Source organism: Pomacea canaliculata, linkage group LG2, assembly GCF_003073045.1.
Source record: "Pomacea canaliculata isolate SZHN2017 linkage group LG2, ASM307304v1, whole genome shotgun sequence".
Classification (NCBI taxonomy): domain Eukaryota; kingdom Metazoa; phylum Mollusca; class Gastropoda; order Architaenioglossa; family Ampullariidae; genus Pomacea; species Pomacea canaliculata.
The window spans coordinates 31,102,163-31,124,912 of record NC_037591.1 but is presented as its reverse complement, the minus strand read 5'-3'; the positions used below and the strand labels follow the sequence as shown (position 1 = coordinate 31,124,912).

The 22,750-nt window shown below is 40.1% G+C and overlaps 1 protein-coding gene across 1 annotated transcript; it reads left to right on the top strand.

The window, feature by feature from the left end:
• Window positions 1–1,200: 1,200 nt before the first annotated feature.
• LOC112557486 (neprilysin-4-like) lies at window positions 1,201–21,277 on the top strand. Its single transcript, XM_025227379.1, has 22 exons — window positions 1,201–2,012; window positions 8,172–8,427; window positions 9,110–9,142; window positions 9,553–9,714; window positions 10,238–10,321; window positions 10,524–10,726; window positions 10,921–11,106; window positions 11,307–11,384; window positions 11,615–11,754; window positions 11,885–11,975; window positions 13,674–13,802; window positions 14,252–14,350; window positions 14,584–14,661; window positions 14,938–15,041; window positions 15,351–15,406; window positions 15,625–15,676; window positions 16,142–16,209; window positions 16,607–16,737; window positions 17,100–17,165; window positions 17,408–17,506; window positions 17,854–17,930; window positions 18,076–21,277. The coding sequence occupies exons 2-22, from the start codon at window positions 8,304–8,306 to the stop codon at window positions 18,173–18,175; spliced, it is 2,160 nt and encodes a 719-aa protein (XP_025083164.1). The 5' UTR covers window positions 1,201–2,012; window positions 8,172–8,303; the 3' UTR covers window positions 18,176–21,277.
• The last annotated feature ends 1,473 nt before the right edge of the window (window positions 21,278–22,750 follow it).

Genomic DNA, 22,750 nt, shown 5'->3' with positions numbered 1-22,750 from the left:
GAGTCTTCTGTATTACGCTGTTGGACAGAAATGTTTTAATTGATTGATTCTGTCATTCGAAAACTCAATAGCTATCTTAAGAAGGGACAGCAGTCAGTAAGATTAGCCTGCCGGCAGAAAAGAGTTTGTTCCCTTGTTTCTTTGTAGAGAAAGTTGGGTGGGCGGGTAGGTAGATGTTGAAAAAAACCTTAATCTGATTGGCTTGTTTCCAGCAAATTTGGTCCTGTATATGACATGTGCGTTTCAGGCGCCAAAACGATGTATCGCATACGCCCGTGGAGTCAGAAATGCATCCATTTTGCCGATGAAATGTAAGACTTCGTACCCCCAGTTCAAGATTGTGATTAAGATAAACCACGAACAACACAACAATGATGTCCGACTCCGCGAAACCTCTCCAGCACTGAACGACTCCCTCTGCGCATGACTTGTGTGCAGCACGGCACACGCCCGCTTCCAGAAATAGTCCGATGCCGGCATCTGAGGCGCACATATGAGCCCATCATGCGGGAGGAAAAGAGCAAGAAAACAGCAAGCTTTTTTAAAAAAAAGTACTGCAGTACGCGAACGTTTCTCACCAGGGCGTTACCTCTTCGGATTCTGCTTCGTTCTAGTACCAGCAGCCAGCCTGCGTCGCAGGTTTCTCTTTTTCGACAAGAGCAGTGAAGGGAGAGGGAGAAAGGGGTTGGGTGGGGTGTGGGGGGTCGAAGTCGGACCTTTTGTTGCCAAAGTACCACTCCTCAAACAACACCGTGTTAGCCCTGTTTTAGAGACAAGTAAGTTGTCCATGAAGTCAATGGCACCAATACACGATGTATCTCCATGTTTTAGCCCAGACAGGTTTGAAGACATGGCGCAAGGCTATGGTGAACTCCTGAGGCAAACTGCTGCCTTCAAAGATGCATCACTATAGCTATAGCTACGATCCCTGGTTTGAGGGTTACTCTGACATAGTGGCATATTGTTATTTAGTAATAATCATGTATCCTCCTACATCGCATCTTACTGTTCTATGTCTTTGTGAGCTCTGTTTACAGGCCTGACCGCTTGGAGCTTTTCTTAAACACAGCTTTATTTATTTTTTTCAAAATACAGTGAGAATGAGAGTACACCCATAGGTTATACACTGCATCATCTGGCTGGGCGACTGGGGAGTGCGCTGTTTGGCAACCTTCCGCGACCGACAAAGACTCCGCCTTTCACCGGTGCACTCTCTCCAGTGGTGCCGCTGCTTGCGCGAGAAAACTTTGGCAATGCCTTAACGACTTTCGCCTGCTGACTGCAGCGCAGACTTTATCCAAGACTGTTGCACAGTCGTGGGAACTTTCTGACACCACCCAGCCCTTACTCTATGTGCTGGAGACTTTATTAGAGCTCTACACTAGTGTTTGTCGGACAAATGAGTTCTAGACGATCGGGAGTATCAAAGCGTTTTATAATTGGTCAGGACTATTATTTCCTGTCTAAAGGGCCAAGACGATTGTTCGCATGTATACATACATTATAGCGTAATGTTAATAGGAAAAAGCTGTGAGGTAGCAGTGCTTAGGTTGAATTTGGATTCTTTAGGGGGAAAACAGAAATAAGCCACGTTCAGTAAAAAAAAAAAAAAAAAATCAAATAATAGTAATTTCTGCATTCTTCTGAGAATACTTCTTCTGTCGTTACCTTGACTCGGCATGCCTTGGATTAACAAGTTTTTGTAGAAGAATTTCTTGATGACTACTGAAAACTGGAAGGAATTGAAAAAAGGCAAAGATACATCGCCAGATTGAAATTAAGATTGGGAAGTGATTCGGGAAGCTTAGGACAAGTCTTGTCGTCAAGAGCAGATCACTCGCAAGTTCACTGAGCAGCCATTGGTGCAAATTCAACGCGCGGTGCCCTCCGCCTGCGAGCAGCTTGACTGAGCAACTTCAAAAGACTAGCTGGCTTCAAAGGGCAGACAAGCTTGCAATCTCATCTCGGAGTGTTTGACGGCAAGGCGTGCGCAGAGCAGACGATATGCCGGGGTAAGCATTTCCTGTTGTTTACTCGTCTGTTTGCACCTGCTTGCATGAGTTGTCCGCCCCACGTATAGTCAAAATGGTGGGACTAGAATTTGTTGTTATAGTTATCGAACTTGGTCGTGGACGACACCGACTGATGTTGATAAGCCAAACACATCAAGTTTACATTTTTTGTTTGTGAACAAAGTTATACGAAAAAAGAAGACAGGCAGGTAGAGATGAAGCTTGATGGTGCAAAAGAGGTAAACATCTCGTTTTCGATAGTTTGGCTTCTGATCTGATCTCCCATGAGTTTCAGAATAGTGTAAGCTACAGTTTCGACCGTTAGGGTGTTCGTCTGCAGCTAAAGACTGTCGGTTCTCCTTAAAACATTAGTAAATGCTGAACCTGAAAGATCTTAAGAGTTAACGTAGCTAAAGACATTGGTGTCGGATTAAAATAGCCGTTCATGCCTTAACGGCTTAACCGTTTGTTCTAATTAAAATGTTAGTTTACACTGTAGCTAATACAGCCAGACACCCACCATTATCAATCCCTTTTTCTATTCTTGTTCTCCATATGGCCTTTGTGTGCCCTCTTCATTTCTGGTCTTTATCCCTCTGTATGCGTTTCTATTTGTTGTTTTGTTGGGTTTAGCACTTTATTTTATTGGTTTGATTTTGCCCTCACCGTTATTTGAACAAAGATTCCGAATGGAAGAAGGTAGGTTTCCCTCAAAGCACCATGAGAACCTGTTGTCTATTAGACGATCCTTGAGGGTAATTGGGTAAGCTTTCATGACCAGAGAAAAGTCGTTAGAGCTCTCCAGCGTGAGAGATACTGGTAACAAGAAAAAAGTCCTTCAGGATCGAATGTGTTTTTGATCCTTTTAAGTCTTCTATCCAAGCAGTTTATCCTTCCAGGTGAAGCTAGCTATTGACCAGAATAAACAATTTCTTTTAATTATATTTAAAAAGATTGCATAACTAGGGATTTATTTTGTTTTCTATTTTTTTTTTTTTTATCAGTAGCTATTCCAACGAGCTGTCGACGCATACACATACCGTATTTGCATGTTGCAATTAGCTTCAAGCCTAAACCCTAACACCAGCCCCTAAGCCTATCTCTACCCAAACCCAACAGCTAACATATGCAGCAACCCAGTACACATCGATCTAAGGAGCTAAAAATTCAACTTGAACAGGCAAACACATAACTAAGGAACAACATTTATTCACGTTTTTTTTTTTGAAAGCTTAACTATGATGAGAATCGAACCCTCGTCTTTAACAAAATCTGAACTGCATTTTGTCACTACAGTTAAACTGCATAATTGGACACTATTAGCAAAAAAGTCATTCAAGAGGAAGTTTATTCCTTTATTCCTTCAGAAATATTTGTAACACTTACGAATCTGTCTTATTACTTCTCTTTGCTATAAGAACTCTCTCATTTGGTAGGATACTTTGAGACGGAAAGACCAAGTGAGCAGGGTACCCTTGTGCTTCTATTTGCGGATGTTTAATGACATACGGGGCGTCTACCCACATTCTACAGCTATCACAAGGGCGTTGTAGTATAAGTCTACATTCCCAGTACTGATGGGGAGTCAATGCACATCACCTGTGCTGCCGACAAGGCATCAAGGCACCTGAAGACTTCAGTAATGTCACTGCGAGGTGAGACTGGCAGAAACCTTCCAGTGTCGCGGGGTCAAGCAGCCACAGGTGGAATCCAGAGACGGTGGTTGTTTCTCACACTCTCCCGGGTGGCACTTACTACCGTACGGTGCAGGGAATAGCTGGCATTGCAAGACATTATCATCGTTGATGTCTTAGACCCACATGAGTAATTTTTTTTAAGTTGACGGATTTACAAAAAAGAAAGAAAACAGAAGTTCGAACAAATTATCTTCTTCCACTTGCGATTAATGTTTCCTGAGAAGATAAAATACTTGTCACCAGGCTTGACCATGGATGCGTCCACTGTGACATCTGACATCTTTTAATTGACTGTAAGCTTGACAATATAAGATTTTAGTTCTTTCATTGGCTGTAGCTTCTTTTTTTTTTTTTTTGCTCCCTGCTCTAGGGAACCAACGAAAACCATTTAAGAGTAGAGGCATTTTACAGAGAAGCTCCTGTGGTGTTAAACTTTCTGCTCCTTATGTAGGTGATGTACCATGTGCCATCAAAGAATACAGAGCAGCACTTTGTGAAGGAAATAACACATTATTTAACATACATAATTCACATCGTTGCTGATTTTCAACTTGCACTCTATTTGATGATCCCGTGGCTTTGCCGCTAGATGTTAGGTTGATAATCCTAGTTATCAAAACATATTTTTCTGCAATTAAGCACAGGCATGCTGCACAGCTCTCCCCAGTAAGACTCGTATAGGTGTTCCTCTCTGGACGCCGGTAATCAAACATCTGTGGGAAAGGCCACGGGTGTAATATGAGGTTGGGTAAATCGTGTACCCAGATGGGTGTTTTCCAATGCTGTAGTGTTTCCAGCAAGTGCCTTACCTTCCGAAGTCCTTGTATAACGCAGTAATGATAGTAATGAAAATAACTTCTTCAAGACATCTTTCATGTGTTTTCACATCAGTCCACCAGACCCGACAGCAACGCTTTTTGTGTTCTGTTAGTGCTATGAGGGGCTGCAATAAATTGTTTGTCAGTTGGTCGTTTGGTCAGATAGCTAGTGTTTGGGTGTAATGAATGTATGTTGTGTAAGTCATGTGATAATGTGTGAGAAATATCGCGCGTTTCAGATAAATTTTGTGTAAGATGGTTTTATTGTCTTTCTGTATACGTTATGCGTTTCCTCATCTAAATTCATAATATTCTCATCTAAATAATCAACATTATTTAATCTTAATATCAGCGCTAAGGGTGCAAAAGTTTTAATCCTGCGTGAGATCAGATTATTATATATCATTATATTTACAACCCCAGCTAATCATGTCCCCACCATCCATCCACCCCAATGTAAGGCGAGAGGTTTAGGTGGCGACATGAAGAAGGTACGATTAAACAGACTAACAAATAATATATAAGTAATAAGCAAGTGATTCTTGTATGGATTATAATGAGAAGGGTTTTGTGTGTATTAACTGTGTGATTTTAATGTTTGCGCCAAAGATGATGATAAGTCAAGAATATTGTGAAGGTAACGTTTTCTACAGACAACCCACACCAATGGCCCACCAACTAGTACCATGGTACATGTGTGATTACACCCTTTTGGCGAGATCCCAAGGCATTGTCTCTGCCGTAGGAATCCTATTAATATTGCCCGCCATACTAAACCGTCTGGCTGCTGTTTGCTCGTTGTCTCTGTTACAGTCCAAAACAGTTTATCTGGGTGTCTTGTGTGCATTGGGCGTTGTTACTTCCAGTACTAGAGATGGAAGCTTTGTGTTGCCCTTCGAGTCCTCCCTTCCTTCCATCCTCACTCCTAGTCATCTGTTGTCTTAACTCCTTCTTGCCTGTTGTGAGCGGTTGTACCGACAGACTCTCATCCTAACCAGTCTGTGGCTCACAGATTTTTTGCTGACTAGGAGGTTTTGCAAAGGCAACGCACTAAGAATCAGACAAAGACAGGAGTGGGTTGTAGATAAAGACTGGACTGGATTGTAGGAAAAGATAGGAATATGTTTATAAGATGAAGAAAGAATCGGGTTATAGGTAAAGACTGGAATGGGCTTCAGGGGAGAGGAAAAGGAATTGCAGGTAAAGGCAGGGATTGAGTTTTCAGTAAATACAGAAATGGGTTGCCAGTAAAGACAAGAATTTTTGTACGTAAAACTATTTCGTCTTTGGATCATCATATCATCGACAGCTGTGTTCCTAATGGTACACCCCATCTCTTGCTGTAACTGACTTTTCGTATCAATATTTGATGTGTGATTATATCATGTATTTAATACCATAATATGATCAACAATTGAAAAAGATTATAATTGTGGCTAAAGTATTGCTCTCCTGCAAAATCGGTTTTGGGTCAAAGATTTTATAAACTTAATGGGGATTTATGCTTCCTACTGTCGTCAAAATATTCTGGCAAATTTTCTTCGTATTTCGTTGAGTTTTCGAATAAAACCCCACAAGACCGGAAACAGCCTTACGGGACAGGAATGTGGCCTTGACTGAAGGGTTGTAGCAGTTTGAAACTTTTCAACTTGGCAAAGATCTTGGTCTGCGTTTAAGTGCGTTCAAAAGTTGTTTTCTTTTTTAATTTCGCCGGTTAAAAAAAGGAGATAATTTCAAGGGTTGCTTACTAGGTATCTTTTTTGTAAATACACTCAAGAAAGCTTAAATATATATTTTTTTTTTTATAAAGTGTACATTACACAGGATAAGAGAGAGAGAGAGAGAACGAATTTCTGAGTAATGAGAGAACGAACGAAAGAGAGAGATAAGCTTGTGAACCCGTATACGCGTTTATTTATTTTTATTTTTATTATTATTTTTTTTTTTTTTTAGAAAAATAAGATTATACTGAATACTGAATTTCAAGGAAGCGAAGTGCTTGTGAAATGGCGCATAACTGTGAACAGGTGAGGCATATCGAAAGAGAAGGATTCTAGTGCAAGGACAAAAATAGAATTTTTCAACTGTTCACACTCGGCAGCAAAGTGGATGTACGACATCATTGTAACATCATATGAACCATGATGTACAAATGTTAGACCCTCTCTCTACTTTCGATGAACACTTAATGGTTACTTCAACAAGAGTGCAGGAGTGATGCCTTGCCATAAAGAATCGAGCGTTTGAAAACAACAGCTTTAACGTAAATCTGCACAAACTGTAACAAGATCAAGAAAGAATTTGCTTGTGTCTAATACATGATGGTTTTGAGAAAATGTCAGCCCCCGCCCAACAAGCGATCAAACCAGGTAGTCAGCAATACCCGTATTCCTGAAACTTACCCTGACCCGCCCTGCATTCCTTTCTTGCATCTGTGCTCACCTGAGGCCGTCGCACCTCCTGGGCAAACCGTGCAGTCAGCTGCCAAAAGATTCTTACGCAGATCTTACCTTTTCTCTTGGCACACACACGCATGCACACACACACACACATGCACACGAACGCATGTACACAATACATACACACGAACAAGAGATGAGTATATCTTTGTGTGTGTGCGCGCGCGCGTGCGTTCAGATAAGGACAGACCCTAAGTGTTGAAAAGAGAGAAATGGAGAAGGTAAGAGCGAGTGAGCACTCGCCTAGTAATTATCAGATATATCCGTGACAGACAAGGAAGTCAAAAGTGTAGAAAAGGCTCGTTCCATCAGCCAGACTTCATTAGGTGTAGCGAAAATTGAGGGCCGTTTCCCCCGCACCATTCCATCATCATCCTCGTACATGCGAGGCTCGGGAGGGGGTTGGCTTGGGCGAATGGAGATGCTGATGTAACAGGACTTCAGCGCTGGCACAGGAAGCAACATGAGCCCAGCACATGCAAAGCAGCTTATAACCCAGCGTGTTGCCTCTACGTGTGTACCATGAGCTTGGGGTACACTTTGAGAACACACATACACATACATCTGTTACACTTTGCGCGGTGTTTTCTGTGAGTGTGTGTGGGCGTGACAGACAGTAAGGCGCATAGACAGACTTCTGTATGTTCTTTGGAAGCACTAATAATAGCAAAACTAGGATATACGAATAGGAATGTGCTTGTCGTGTATATAGATTAATGCATTATACAGGGAAATAGGAGACCCCATCTTCATGGTTGGACGAAATATACACAAATTTTGCGCATGCCTGCACACACATGCACACACACACACACGCTCATGCACACACACACATCCCCGCTCACACCACACAATCGCATAGACGTGCAGATGTATAAATGCGTCGATGGAACTGGAACTTTTTATTGTCTGAACGCATTTCAAGAAGGGTGTAAATAACAACACCCATCCTCTTCACCTCGCCCTATTCAAAGATTACAGTCTTACAGGAAATTAAAAAAAAAAATCACATTGAGTTAAAAATCACATTTTAAAAATCTCCAACAAAGTCATGTAAGATGGCATCATCATCGTCAATTATTAATCAATCATCATGATCATCATCATCCGTGACAGTGTCAGTACTAGTTGTTGTGTCTTTCAATATTGAGAGAGACAGAGAAGGTCCATGTCTTGGCTTTGCAGTCCTGACGACAACCAGGTCAGCCCTGCTGACGCCCCGCTTCCTCCACCTCCACCATCCAGCACTGCTGACGCCGAGGCCGGCCAGGCAGGTCCCCCCCAGCAGCCCCCGCCGCCGCTGGAGCAGGGAGGAGGATGCTGCAAGCACAGGTCGCTGCTGGAGAAATGTCTCCTAGTCTTCTTGCTCATCATCTTCCTTCTCTTCGTCGCCTTTCTCATCGGGTTCGTCATCCTGTACTACTGGCGCGGGAACCACGACGTAAGAGCTTCTAAAACACAACTGAATGGGTTGTCATGACTCCTGATCCTGGGCATTCTTATTGCAGCAGGAACAGTACCATGGCAACAACAAATTAATAACGACGAATAGCTGTATGTGACAACAAATTCAGACTAAAACAATGAATAAAAGCTCAAAAACAGTGTTACTTCCAGTATAAATGTAATAAACAAGCTAAACATAATGCTGAAAAAAGTTCAACGTGTTATTTCTTTCAGTACAAATTTAATAAAGTTAAATAGTAAGTTAAACATCATTAACACTCATGTCATCAGTCTTCACTAAGTTAAGACATTCACATCTTTACGATTTCCAAAATTCTTCAAAGAATTGGTCTATTCGCTTCATATAATGAAAATCTTTTCTTATTTCTGGGTTATTTAATTGCATTTGATGATATATATATGTGTGTGTGTGTGTGTCATGATAACGGTCATGTGTCTAATAATTGCATTATTTATTACAGTCTCCTGTTATGATTGTGATTATAAATTACCAGTCTGTATTTTAGTTGCGTCTATCCATGCAGCTTTTGTCATCATTCCCGCCCCTTTTCCTACATCCAGAGATCTTCTGTCGACCCTTATTTAACCCTTATTATGTTGATGACATGATAGTTGACACATCCTTATGACTTCATTTCTTCATTTACTCATTTCAGTATTTTGCACTAAAGAGTCCTGCGTGAAGTCTGGTATGTATTTTCAAATTTAACATTTCTTCTACTCAAGATTTTTTGTTATTTACACGATTGTTTATGCTACTTAAGGGAAAGGAGAAAAACCACTAGCCTGTCAGTCTGTTAGCCATAAAGATCCTCATAATAGTCAAGATACGACAAACCTGGTTTAACTTGTGTTACTGAATGTAAGAATGAAATGAGGAAGCAAAACAAGACTGATAGAAGAAATCCCAATTTGTAAAATTATCGTTTAGATTGTCTTAATAAAACATGTCTTAGCTAATGAAAATAAATATTTTGACTAAACGATTTTTAAAAGAAAACAAATGTATAATAAGCTTCAGCGTAGCATTGTTTTTGTATTTTGTTTCTAATGGTAGTCTGTGTGTTTGTGTGTGCGTGCACGCGCCTGTGTATGCTAGCCTCTCGTGTGAGCGTGTTCATGGACCGCTCCGTGAATCCCTGTGACGACTTCTACCGGTTCGCCTGTGGGGGATGGGTCAAGGACAGCTTCATTCCAGCCGATCGACCGGAAGTGACGATTTACACGCAGATGGAGGAAGATGTGCAAGTCACGCTCAAAAGTAAGTCAACTTTTGCATTTAGTTCCTTCCATGAGCATATTTTTCGCCGTTAATAATCAGAAATTGAAATACTTTTGTGCTGTAGGTTTCTGACGATACAACTCGTTTACTGTAACAATTATCACCGTCCTTCGCTACTGTCATTAACAAAATAGCTGGCGTTAATTCGACTAAACATTACTGGCGTAGACAGGTCCATGTAATTTATAAATTACGAAGATTTTTGTCAAATGAATAACAAATTATCAAGTTATCAAGCCTAATTCTTTCTTTGCTGCTGAAGCATTGTTTCTATATATAGATATATAGTAAGGCCAGTTATCAAGTACACGCCTTCCAGGAATAAAAACTTTGAACCAGGTTCAAGAAAGGATTTTCCCCTAATAGATCAATAAGACACATGAGTTCCATTAGCTAACACCAGAGGGCGCTTCGACACGAAAATGACGAGAGTGTAACTCTGTATGTTTGCGTGTGCCTCTGTGTGTGTGTGTGTGTGTGGTGTGTTTTGTTGTTTTCGTAGAGCTTCTGGAAATGGAAGAAGCTTCAAATGAACCTGCAGCAATACAGCAAGCCAGAGCATTCTACGCTTCGTGTCACGATGAAGGTAGATAAAACAGTTATTGGAGATTAGTTGCCTCCAATGTTTCTTTGTATACACACACAAAAGCATAAAAAGAGAAAGATATTGAAACGAGCTAAGCTATTATTATTCTTCACTCTCTAAAGACAAAAGACTCAAAAGTAAAACTATTGGATTTAGCATATAGTCATCCTACTCATCAGCTGCAATTCTCTACGTTTCTCAGATCAACTCGAAGACATTGGACGTGAGCCGTTTGATAAGCTGTTGGCTCAAGTTGGCAAATGGCCAAGTCTTGACTCCGCCTGGAACGACACTGATGTGGAGCTTGAAGAGCTGCTGCTGTCTTTATCGCGAGTTGGCCTGGAGCCAATCATTAGCATCCAAATCGCTCCGGACCCCAACGATCCGTCAGTTAATAGGATATACGTGAGCAGTTTGTGAATTTTATTGTTTAGCTGATTTTTTCTAACATCTTTTAGACACGTAATAGCAAAATGATGTTACTAAGCCTTTAAAAGCTGAACCAGTTCATGAAAAGGAAATTCAAATGTAAACATCTCGGAAGGATTGGCTAATTTTGAATAACTGTCGTAATCACTTTTTTTTTTTTATCATCACAGGTAAGTGAAGGCAAACTGGGAATGGGCGCAGAAAGCCGGGAGATCTACCTGAAGGGCAGGCATAGCCGAGAAGTTCGCGCCTACCATAAAATGTTAAGACAACTCCTTATTGAATTAGGAGTTCACTCCCTTGATGCAGAGTCTGACGTGGAGGAAATCGTGGAACTAGAGTCACGTCTGGCTAATGTGAGCTTTTTGATTGTGTGTTTGTTTTCACTTTCTTTTGCATGTTTCGGACAGAAAGACTTATCTTTCGTGTTCCCAACCCCCAATTCCCAGGGTAGATTATTGTGTGGCTGAAAGCTGAAAGCTTGGTAATGTCAATGAACATGTATTATTATAATACTTGTGCACAATTATCACACCAAAGTCTGATTTATTTGCAGATAACAGTTTGCCCTTGTGAGGGGACGAAAGGGTACAAAAGTACATCGATAGAAGAGTTAGAGATCATGTATCCTATGGTAAGAACGTTTATCTGATGTCGATAAGGTTGACTGACTTGGTGTCAAAAATCAGATGAAAAGAGAACTTAATGAAGATGAAACAGTAAAAAAGTTAGCAAAGTAAAAACTGTTTCTTTCTGAAGATCACAAACATCCATTTTGCCCTTTGGGAGGTGACTTGTGTGTCCGTGTCACCCTCTGTGTCCATCAACAAATATTTCAACAGCATTGCTGATTCTTTTCGGCAGTTCGACTGGAGCGCCTACATCAACGGACTGATGCATTATGGCAGCGCACCGCCACAGGTAACTCGCAGCGAGAAGATCATCATTACGTCCCCTTCCTTCTTTCAGAAACTCTTTCCGCTTCTGGAGACGACGCCGACCAGGTAAGAGCAAGTCCTGTGGTTAAAGGCTTTTGACTAACTATTAGATAACTATATCTTAATTAATTTTATTAAGTCATCGGTGTTGAAAGTGATATAGAGGCTGTTAATCACGAGTGCCTGTCGTTGTCAGGGTGATGGCCAATTACCTCATGTCCAGTCTCCACTCACACATGAAGCACTTGACATCTCGCTTCCGACAGATCCTGCTCGACTTCCAGAAGGTGAGTTGAGATCCTAACCACGATCTTTGACTGTGGAGATGTCGCTGTGGATAAATGATTATTTGTTGCTGATTTTTTTTTGTTCTCTTCATTTCCCATGTTTTCTTCGGCTGGTCGCTCATCGGTCAGTTGTTTGATCCCTCATGAGTATATGTGCGTGTGTGTGGATGGTGAGAGAATGCATTCGTGTTCGTGTGCGGTGTGACATAAAACCATAAGATTTGTGATTTTTACACATTAACTAATGTTTCCTGCTAAAAAAAAATTTTTCTCTGTGTGAAACACAGCCCACAGTAATCATATCATTAAGAGAGAAAGCTCAGAATAGCAGGACTGTAAAAAATATAGGTTTGTTTGTTGGAGACAGGTGAAAGAAATTCTTGTTCTTTCCCAAAGCGAAGCTAGCCGGGTAGAGAATCAGTGTGTAGAGGTGGGTCTCATGGGGGTTGTTGATGCTGTGGTGTTTGACCTTCTCTCACTACAAACAATATGTTGTGGGCTGAACAGCACGTGGGCGTGTCAACTGTTGGCAGGACCTTGTTGCCCTTTATATACAGATGATTAACCCTTGACTGGCGCCGACTAAAACATACACGAGTCAGCACCATAAGGTTGTTTAGACACGATGTGAAAACAAAAGACAAAGCAAATGTACTTAATTAGTCATAGAAAGGTTATTCAGGTCACATGCTTGTTGTTGGTTTTGTGAAAATATGTTTTTATACTTGTGCTTTTCTTTGCCCTTGTGTGTGTGCATATACAGCTGCCAGATTGAGAGAGTGTGTGTTTGCGCATGTATGTGACACAGTGAGGAGAGCGCGTGTGTGATGAATACATTAACAAAATACTGACTGCTTCTGCGAGTTTCTGTTATCACATTCTACATCAACAATTTTTTGCTGCTACCCACTCACCCCTTTGTGTAGAAACTGCACTGTGGGACACCAAACACTGTAAATATTGAGACCAGATGTTCACCATGTCTGATTTGTCTCAAGCTGCATGCTAAATGTTTGATACAGAAAACTATATTCAGTCTCTCCTTTAATATATAATATATAAATAATTATAATAAACGTAATCTCGCAGGCATTTCAAAGGTTAACCTGTCAAAGGGCGGAAAAATCACACACACACACTCAAAGCAGAGAGTCTGCAAAAGGCCTGAAAATATTAGGCACCATCAAAGAAAATCCTGTTACATTTGTCCTAAGACTGATAGAAGTTACTTGAAATGAAGTAATAGAAATAAAGATCCTCCTAGTTTTCTTCATGTCTTGTAATGTTTGACAATCTTTAACGTGTTTAAAAGATAACCATGAATTAGAGAAATAAGAAATTATTGAACTTTAATAAGTAAGAAGCCAGAGAATTTTATTTTTAGAATACTGATACCAGATGATGATTCTTACACGTGACTTTCGCCTGCTGGTCCAACCACACATGCGTCTTGCAAATAACAACTATGAAGAGTTTGTGGGTTGATGTCAACAGAAAAGACTCGCACGGCAACTTAGAAAACACTCTTGTGTCTTCATGGACTGTGGTCCAGTCTAGGGCAGCAAAGGTCAAAGACATTCTCAAAGAGCAGAGCAGTTTGATTGTATTTACCAGTCAAAAGAAAGGATCCAAAGATGCTTATTGATCGAGTTTGTAATGGAGTTTTAGTATTTATGCAATTGATCTTTAATGTTGTAGGAACTCAAGGGCAGTAAGTCTCAGCGCACCCGCTGGCAAGAGTGCGTGGCCTTGACAGATGCTCTGTTTCCAGAGGTGACCAGCAGACTGTTTGTACAGAGTGCCTTTGGGCCTGACGAGAGGGCCTATGTAAGTACCCAGCATGTGCATGAGGCTGCATATCTGTGGCTTTGTCCCCAAAACATGAACATAGTATAACTGACACAGAATTGAGTTTCTTATGTGTAAAATGTTTATGTAACAGTACATCTTATACAAAATCTGCTTTTTAAGTTTTCTGCTCGCTTCAAAGTCAGAAATCAGACCCTAATTTAACTTTGACATTCATTTATTCTATCTTGCTCTTGTCCTTCTTGCTGGAATTCACAATAAGTGTACTAAACGATGCAGCGAGTATATTTTTTCTCCTGCATGTTTGTCTAAGAGAATTTTTCCTTTAGGATCTACTTTAAAGAAACTAAACCATCAACACTGTTGTACCTTGTTTGTATTTCGCAGCCTCGCTGCTCACATTGCAAGCGTAGGTGTCAACACTGGGATTGGATTCTAAAAAGTAATTGTTTAATTCTATTTAAAAGCTTGAAGAAATTGTGGGAAACATACGCATTGCATTTCTGGACATCCTGAGACAAGCGGAATGGTTGGGACCTGACAGCAAGGCAGCGGCCATTGAAAAGGTCAGTTTACTGTCTTGCACAGATGTGACAGTTTTTGAGTCATACATACAAAATGGTATGAGAAAGAAAAAAAAAAGTAAGTCGGTTATGGGTGAAAAGCCGTTGACTTCCTCGCTCTTTTAATGTTTGATTTATTGGCAGTGATAATAGTGATTTATTTGTGAACAAAGTATTTCTCTGTTTATCTTATTTGCTTTTGCTTTTGATTTCATTGTGATTTGCTGTCAAAACAGGCACGCTCTCTAAAAGCTCGAGTTGGGTATCCAGACAACATCTTGGAAGACGAGTTCTTGGAGAACGCATATGCTGAGGTGATCATAGTTTTCTGTGACTGAGAGAGCGAGCAAGGGAGTTTGGTTTCTAGAAGATTTACATGATTGGCTGAATGCAGGCGCCAGTTGATAAAGACAACAAAGACGATCTTTTTCTTTCTAGCTCCTCTGTATGTGTAAGAGTGCGTTCATGCTTACCCTACCAAGATGAGTGCAATGGGCGCAGGTTAGGGTTAATTAAGGGGGTTGAGATGGAGGTTAGGCTTTTTATTGGGTTAAGATCACGTGACAATTAGTCTTGACTCTGCTGTGCAGTACAATATGTCCAAGGAGACCTTCTTCCAGAACATGCTACGTCTTACGTACCTCAGGAACCTGGCTCAGGTGAACAGACTCAGGCAACCTGCTGAAAAAAACAGGTATTATTAATAGTGTTCCGGCTTTTGCATTTAATTCTGTTTTCACATGAGCATTATGTACAAATGCACCTTCGTTAAAGACTCTTAGTATTTTCTCCATCACAACTGTCCTCATAATATGAGAGAAGCAAAGTTTTAGTGGTTTTCCACAGGTTGTTTGTATTCAGTTCAAGTGGAACCTATCAAGCAGTATGACAGTATGATACCATTGTAATGTTATTATTCTGCTATAGAAAAATAAGCAAACATGTGAGTGATGTGTCGCTGATTGCAAAGAGATTTTGTAACAATTTTGTATCCTTCTTGCAGCTTGTTCTCGGCGACTCAGGTGAAAGCCTACTATAACCCCAAAGCCAATGAAATAGGTACGAATTTGAACAAGCACACGCATGCACAAGCAGGAACAAAAACTCGTAAAACATGTAAATTTTCAGATGAAGGTATTACGATACTGTAATATTTTGTAATTAGTAAAATATAATAAAAATGAAAATGGACAAAGGAGAGCGTTTAGCAGAATAAGAAAAGGAGATTGCGAAATGTTAACAGCATGTAGCTAACACTCTTGTCTCTGGTGTTGCAGTGTTTCCTGCAGGCTTCATCCAGCCACCAGTCTACGACAGCGTCTACTCTAGGTAGTAAGTTTTTTTTAACAGTTCTATCTGCTCATTATTTAGCATCAAGGTGCAAACTAAATGGTGTTATTGCGCAAACAATGATTACCGAAAAATAAATTCAGAATTTTCAAACAATTAAAATAGTAAGGTGCTGACACTTTTATGTTTTTAATCCGTGGACCATACTCTGGCTTGAGATCTTTCATGTCTACATTCTTATCTATGATATCATGGTCCTACTTTCCATCTGCTGACTTCTTTCCTCTTCTTTCATCTCTCTCTGACTGAGGCACAAGTCTGAAATATTGGTGGTGTGGGGTCAGGGGTCAGGGTAATGAAAAATATTATAGTCGATGCCGTATTTTTCAAAAGAACTGTCCAAATATATGAACTTTTGCTCTGTGCTCAAGTGCTAGGTAATCAGTTTCAGTGAACAACAACTATCAGTGAGAAGTACACAATCGTTGTTTTCTCTCGTTTCAGGTCCATGAACTACGGTGGAATCGGGTCTGTCATTGGGCGAGAGATGACTCACGGGTTTGACGAAGTGGGTAAGGAGATGTCTTCTTTCACATAATGTCAACAAAACCTTTTCCTTGGTCACACTAACACACGACACACACGAAAGGGCTTCCAACACTTCGAGTGTAAACTTGTGATACTCGCGAGTGTGAGTATGAATGTTTCCGTGTGTGTGCATGGATGTCAAATTTAGAGAAGAGCTAGATGATTGTACTGAACACCAAGTCTCTAACTCTCCTCGACATCCTGCCCATGCCTAAATCCTACATCTTAAATCTTACAAGTTTCGCCTAAAATCTTGGTATCTATGGCAACATTAATGACATATAGTTTAACAAGAGACATTTTAGTTCTGATGGCAACAAATGTGTTATCTGTTACTAGCCTTATTATCAGCCATTGCCTCTCTGTCTTTATGCTCCATAGGACGCGAATATGACAAGGCCGGCAATCCACAGCGCTGGTGGTCAAAGGACGACCTTAATGATTATGAAGAACAAACCGAGTGCATCGTAGACCAGTACAGCTGTTTCCGGTGGAAACCAGCTCAAATGAATGTAAATTATCTCGACTTACTCAGATTTTCGTGTCCTACATAACAACCACAATGGTGCAACTGCAGCTTGTATACTTCATCACTGTCAGATTGTCGTCTGCTCTCTTGTAACATGTGATATCGTAAAGCTCTCTATATTTATGAGCAATGATATATATATACATAAAGATCAGTAAAATAAGTGACAGTTAAACTGAGGTGTAACATAAACTCCATTACTTGCACGTTTATTTAAAAGAACGATTTTTAAACTGGAGATTAATCCTCCATGTGGTGAAAAAAAGCTGTCATGCATAGTAAAGTTTACGATTTAAGAGTGTGACCAGATGTCTGCGATATTCATTCTGGTGTGTCTACTTTCAGATTGATGGACTTCGAACACGAATAGAAAATATTGCTGACAACGGAGGGCTAAGACAAAGTTATAGGGTAAGTCGACGGCTGGATCCATCCTTCATGCTTTTCAGACACCTGTCTCTCTATCTGTCTTTCTTTGCCTATTTTGTTCTCTGTTTCTCTCTGTTTTCTTTCATTGTTTGTTCTTTCTTCGTTCTTTGTTGCTTGCTTTTCTTTCTATCCGTCTTTCTGTCAGATCTTGACACATCTATTTCTTAACAGTCTTTATATAGTTGAGGAACATACACCAAGTTTGTTTACCTACTGTCTTGCAGGCGTATCGGAGATGGGTTCAAGAAAATGGGTTAGAAGAAAGGCTGCTTCCAGGTCTGAATCTCACTCACAACCAAATTTTTTTCCTCAGCTTTGCCCAGGTAATTGTCATCAGTAGCTGCACTAAATAGAGCCATCGGTGGCTTTTCTGCATCGTTAGGGACTTTGTTGGTCTTTTTACGTGGAATTTGCAATAGTTTTCGTATGACCGACAACCTGAAAGCTAAGAAATTATGTTGTTTCTCGTAGACATTACCAAAAGATGGAAAATTCCATTCAATAAAAAGTTACTTAGAGTGTCAGTAGAAAATACTTTATTCCGACAACATTATGCCATTCAGCTCAGGAGTCCTGAAAGCAGTTAGCTAGGTCTGGATTTTTTTTTTTTAAGAAAGTCTATGGTAGCCAGGATGGAAACATTCACCTTCTTGTGTCTGTTTCCTCGCAGTTGTGGTGTACGAACGACCGTGATGAGTACAAGATTGAGAAGGTGAAGAGTCACGCTTTTGCCCCCAGTCCATACAGGTGAGCATTTTCTTTCAAATAACCGACCCCTTGATTTAAATAAATGTACTGAGACATGAATGCTCGTGTCTTTGAGAGGAAGAGGATGACTTTTTCCAGAGGCACTTCGATAACATTTTTAAAACTCTAACCATTTTCCCTTCAGGGTGATTGGCACGCTTCAAAACTCTGAAGACTTTGCCACGGCCTTCAACTGTCCTCTTGGAAGCCGAATGAATCCAGAAAAGAAGTGCAGGGTCTGGTAGACTGAACATGGTCAAGGACTTGTCTGTGATTGAAAAAGATCATGGGTCAAAGGGTGATTTCTATCGAGGTAATGAGGATAGTATACACAGCGACGTGTTTCTACGGGCGCGAAGAACATACACGCAGGCGTGAAAAGCTGGACTGGCTACCTGGACTGGCATCTCTGTCGGAAAGCCTTTAATGTGGCACCTTCTACCATGTAGTTGTGAAGTCATTGCTGCCAACATTGTCTGTCAACATCTTGAAAGAACATGTCTGAACATTATTGTTTTCTATAACGGTCATTTGCTTTATGCTAATTTACACTCAAAAGAGTGATTTGTTTTCGAAATATTTTTTTACACTGATAGAGGTTTATGTTCCATGAATGAACTACGGCTTGCAGTCTGGTAGCCTCGTCCTGGTTCCAACTAGAAACCGTCGCGTAGTCTCTAGTCTCGCTCCTGCTGCTAGTCTATTGCCTACCCTATTTTATACTCTCCTCCAAGCCTCAGTCTTTCCATCATGGTGAACTGGGACATAGTTTATTTTATGTGTGTCTCGCAGTGCCTGTGATTTCCTTATTCCGTCCCTCTCTTCAGAAGGAAAGTATCATTAAAGGTTACATCATGAGCTTTTTGTAGCACGCAGTGTAGTTCAGAAAATGCAGTCAAGTCTACATTGTTTGCCTGTAATTGCCCTGCCTCAACTGCTCAAAGTTTGATCAGATTTGACATCGTATGCATCCACTACATTCAAAAGTGTATCTGTAGGTGCAGTGTGCTTTGGCATCCCATTCCGTTTCTTTTAAAGTGGTGTTATTTTTTATTGCCATAATGAAAATCATAATCACTGGCAGGTTTATAATTCGATTTTTCAAATTATTTTTAATTAAAATTTCTAATTTGAAATACATTTGGAAAACAAAATGAAAATGCGGCGAATCGAGCTATTCTGAACCGTTGATACCGAAACGCAAGCATCTAAAACAGAGAAAGAAGACAAATTTTATTTTAAGAGCGGTCAATAGGTCATTGCGTCCCTTGAGTCTTTGACAAAATTTAAACTAAAAAAATAGAACAGAAATAGGAAATAATAAGAACATCACGGTAACAGACTGAAGACTAACTATACATACAGAATACTAAGTACAGACTGAATTCTGAATACAGACTCTGCGACAGGGAGGATGCTGTGGTCACACATGTTAGCACGATACCATCCTCAAAGAAAAATAAAACAACTTTGCTGACTCTGTGCCTCAGTCGATGCTGGCATATACAAACCAAGAACATCTAAGTGATAATGTTACACGAAGTATCGCTTGCTTCAACAAAAACTAGTGTAGAATGACTTCCAGCCACTCATATGTCTGCAAGATGTCCCCCTAGCTGTCACTTTCAAAATATCTCCTTGTGTATCAAATGTTACACTTTATTTCAGAATCACGAACCTGACGAAGTCTTCAATTGTACTTGATTTTTTTTTTCATGACTGTGTGTTCCAAGGATCCGTAAAATTCTAATTTACATTTCAATGCTTGCAAGCAATTGTGATTTTTTTCACTAATGAATGTTTACGTGTGATATCTATGGATTGTAGTGTTTAAAAATTGTGTAACGATTTTTTATATATCTAAATGTATATATTTCCACGAACGTTAAAAAGTCAGTAAAATTTATATTGCGTGAACTTGGCATTGAAAACTAAACGCAAAAAGTTAATATTTATTGAATATGTTTAGTTAAATATGTGAATTAGAAACTGCAACTTATGACTCCCTCCGCTTGTGTCTTTACACTTCTTAGTGTGATAACATCTTATTGTCATTTCTTATGTCTTTATCGGTGTATGTGCATTTGTGTGCCACTGTCTTGAATCCAGAAGCCTTTTTTTCAAAACTCACAGTGTGAGATTGCGAAACTAATTATATGACATATTTGCCATCTATCCTGAATCTTCTCTCTAGTTAGTTGAGGTCAGTGGTTCACGGGAAAGAAGTTCGATCTCTCTCGGACGATTTCATCAAAATAGAGAATTTGAAGATGTAGTTGACTCGTTTCTATAAGTTTAACAATAAACAGAGAACCTTCATGACATGGAAGATAGACACGAACTATTTCACAATGTTTGTGAGAATTCTATGTGTTCTATTTATAGAACTTTCCTTCGCGAAAAGTTGGACAGACTGTTGTGGACAGACTAGTAGTGTAGGGACTAACCTTTAAGATTATTCCCCTTCTGCAGAGCCAAGAGTTAGGAGCTCTTAATTACCGTATCATGACAGTAATAATTATGCTCTGTGCATGAGTGAACATTAGTGCGCGTGCTGTTACAGCATAGCTCCAGCATCAATATAGTTGTTGTACAAAATAATCTGTTATATACGATGCTATAATTCTCTCTAGTCACCAGAACTGCCAGATTTCTAACATTTGAGAGGTTAATATTTTAAATTAAAGTGCTATTTCGTGATATAAATAGAACAACTTGCTCGCTTCAGGCAAGACAGAAACCTAAGACCAGAAGCATAACATACGACTTACCGTTGGCTAAATGGTTAACTTTTAGCAGTCAACTAATCTTTGTATCTGACTGCTTCGCTATAGCAATCCAGCTGGCTGTTATGAACAAAGTGTACATCTGGCCTTCAAGGTTTTTTCGAAAGGGCTCTATAAGCTGCCATTAGAAATATTTAACCGATTAATATGTATTCTTTAGAAAGTAATACACGAAAGCTGTTTAACTCAGGAAGGAATGACACAATATTTATCTGTATGCCTTCTAGCTATGATAGATTGGGGTTTTAGTGCATTTTTCAAACTTCTAACAGACAGACTATCGATTGTTTCGATTATTGTAAATCTTACAACGCTCTAACATCTATCTAACAAGACACGCATTGTAAACACATACACGCCCCCTCTAAGTACAAACATGTGCTAGAAAGACTTGTACGAACTCGGATGTTTTAAATGTACCAGATCCTACTCTTACCCCGAGACAATTTGTCCTGCACGGTATTGTTTTATTAACAGACTTGGGTCTGGATTGTTAGAGTAATACGCGGAGGCAATTGTAGCTATGTTACTAAAGAACTGATTAAAAACTACTAAAACGATTGTGTTTTTGTTTCCTTCTTCTCTTTATCAATTTTTTGTCATGACAACAGCTAGTTGTCACGGACCAGTCCATGCCTAAAGGACGTTTTAGCCCTTTATAGGCCAATTTGAGTGACAGACTGAAAGCGGTATGCAAGTGAGTAGATTAGGGTTAAAGAAATGTATCTGAATGTGTGAGTAGGTTTCACCCCGCTAGCCCGGACAAACTGTAGGCAAAAATCACTCGGAGTAAGCCTGTAATGTGTTTGATGTGTTAATGCAAAATAAATGTTTATGTATTTTTTTAAAATTACAGTGATACCTCGGTTCTCGAACGCCTTGACTTTCGACCAAATCGGTATTCGACCAGGAAATTCGAGAAAATTTTGTCTTGGAATCCGAACAAATATTTGGAACTCGAACATCCGAACGTCCGAGATGAGCCGAGTTGAGCCGAATGGCGTTCATTCGGCCAGCGCGCCTTGCTTACGTCATCAGTGTGAGTGCAGAGGAGAAAAAAACAGCAAACAATTGACAAATTCTTCCGTAAAGAAATCAGACAAGCAACTGCAGAGCAAGATTCTGATTCTCCTCAGCAAAAGATACAGAGAACAGAAACACCCGAAGAGCAGTTACCTCTGTTTTTATTGAAGAGGACTCCCCTTCATACAATCATTCCCTCCTGCCATAAAGTTTGGTACAGGTACAGTAAATGAAACACAATTTGCTGTACTGTACTGTACAGTACATTTTATTTTTTTTTTATTTATTTTAATACTTTTTTTCTTATTTCTTGTTGAGACTCAGGTTTTTCTACATATTATATACAAATTAGGCCAGTAAATAGGCATTTTCTGGGCTTGGAACGAATTAATCCAGTTTCCATTATTTCCTATGGGTTTCATTGCTTCGCTTCGGTTCTCGAACAACCGTCCTCCCGGAACGAATTATGTTCTAGAACCGAGGTATCACTGTACAAACATAAAAAATAAAATCGCTCGGAGTACCGATCGTAAGACATTTCCCGCCGCGGGCTCCGAGTGACACAGGTATCCTCGTTTACCATGGAGAGCCCGTGCTTTGTTTGACTGCGACCTGTGTGGCGTGTGAGCTGCTTGACAGTTTCTCCAGCAGAACACGAATTATTCAAACATGACCGTGCCTACCAGTGGATCATTCCAAAGGGCGATGACTACATATTCCCGCCCCAAGTGAGTTCCAGCCCATGACGCTTTGGAATGTGGATTGTACTCCTATGATTACTTGGTGTTATGTCGCTTACTCGCTTTCACCTAGTGTGGGAAGTGTTGTGTATGTGCACCTGCATTTGTGCAGAGTATCTGGAGTCACTGTTGGTCTGCCGGTAACAGCGTCGAGTGAATATATTTGTATATTTGTATATATATGTATGTATAATGTATTTATGATCTGAAAAGTTATCCCATGCAATAGTTATAAGATCTCTCAATTGCGGGTTCTACAAACAGAGTATCA

What these genes read in the sequence shown, in the direction of transcription:
- LOC112557486 (XM_025227379.1), top strand. Translation starts at nt 8,304, where the DNA reads ATGCTGCAAGCACAGGTCGCTGCTGGAGAAATGTCTCCTAGTCTTCTT. An exon ending in TCCTGCTCGACTTCCAGAAG is followed by an intron (nt 11,976 to 13,673) that starts GTGAGTTGAGAT and finishes TTAATGTTGTAG; the next exon opens with GAACTCAAGGGCAGTAAGTC. An exon ending in TTTGCCCCCAGTCCATACAG is followed by an intron (nt 17,931 to 18,075) that starts GTGAGCATTTTC and finishes TTTTCCCTTCAG; the next exon opens with GGTGATTGGCACGCTTCAAA.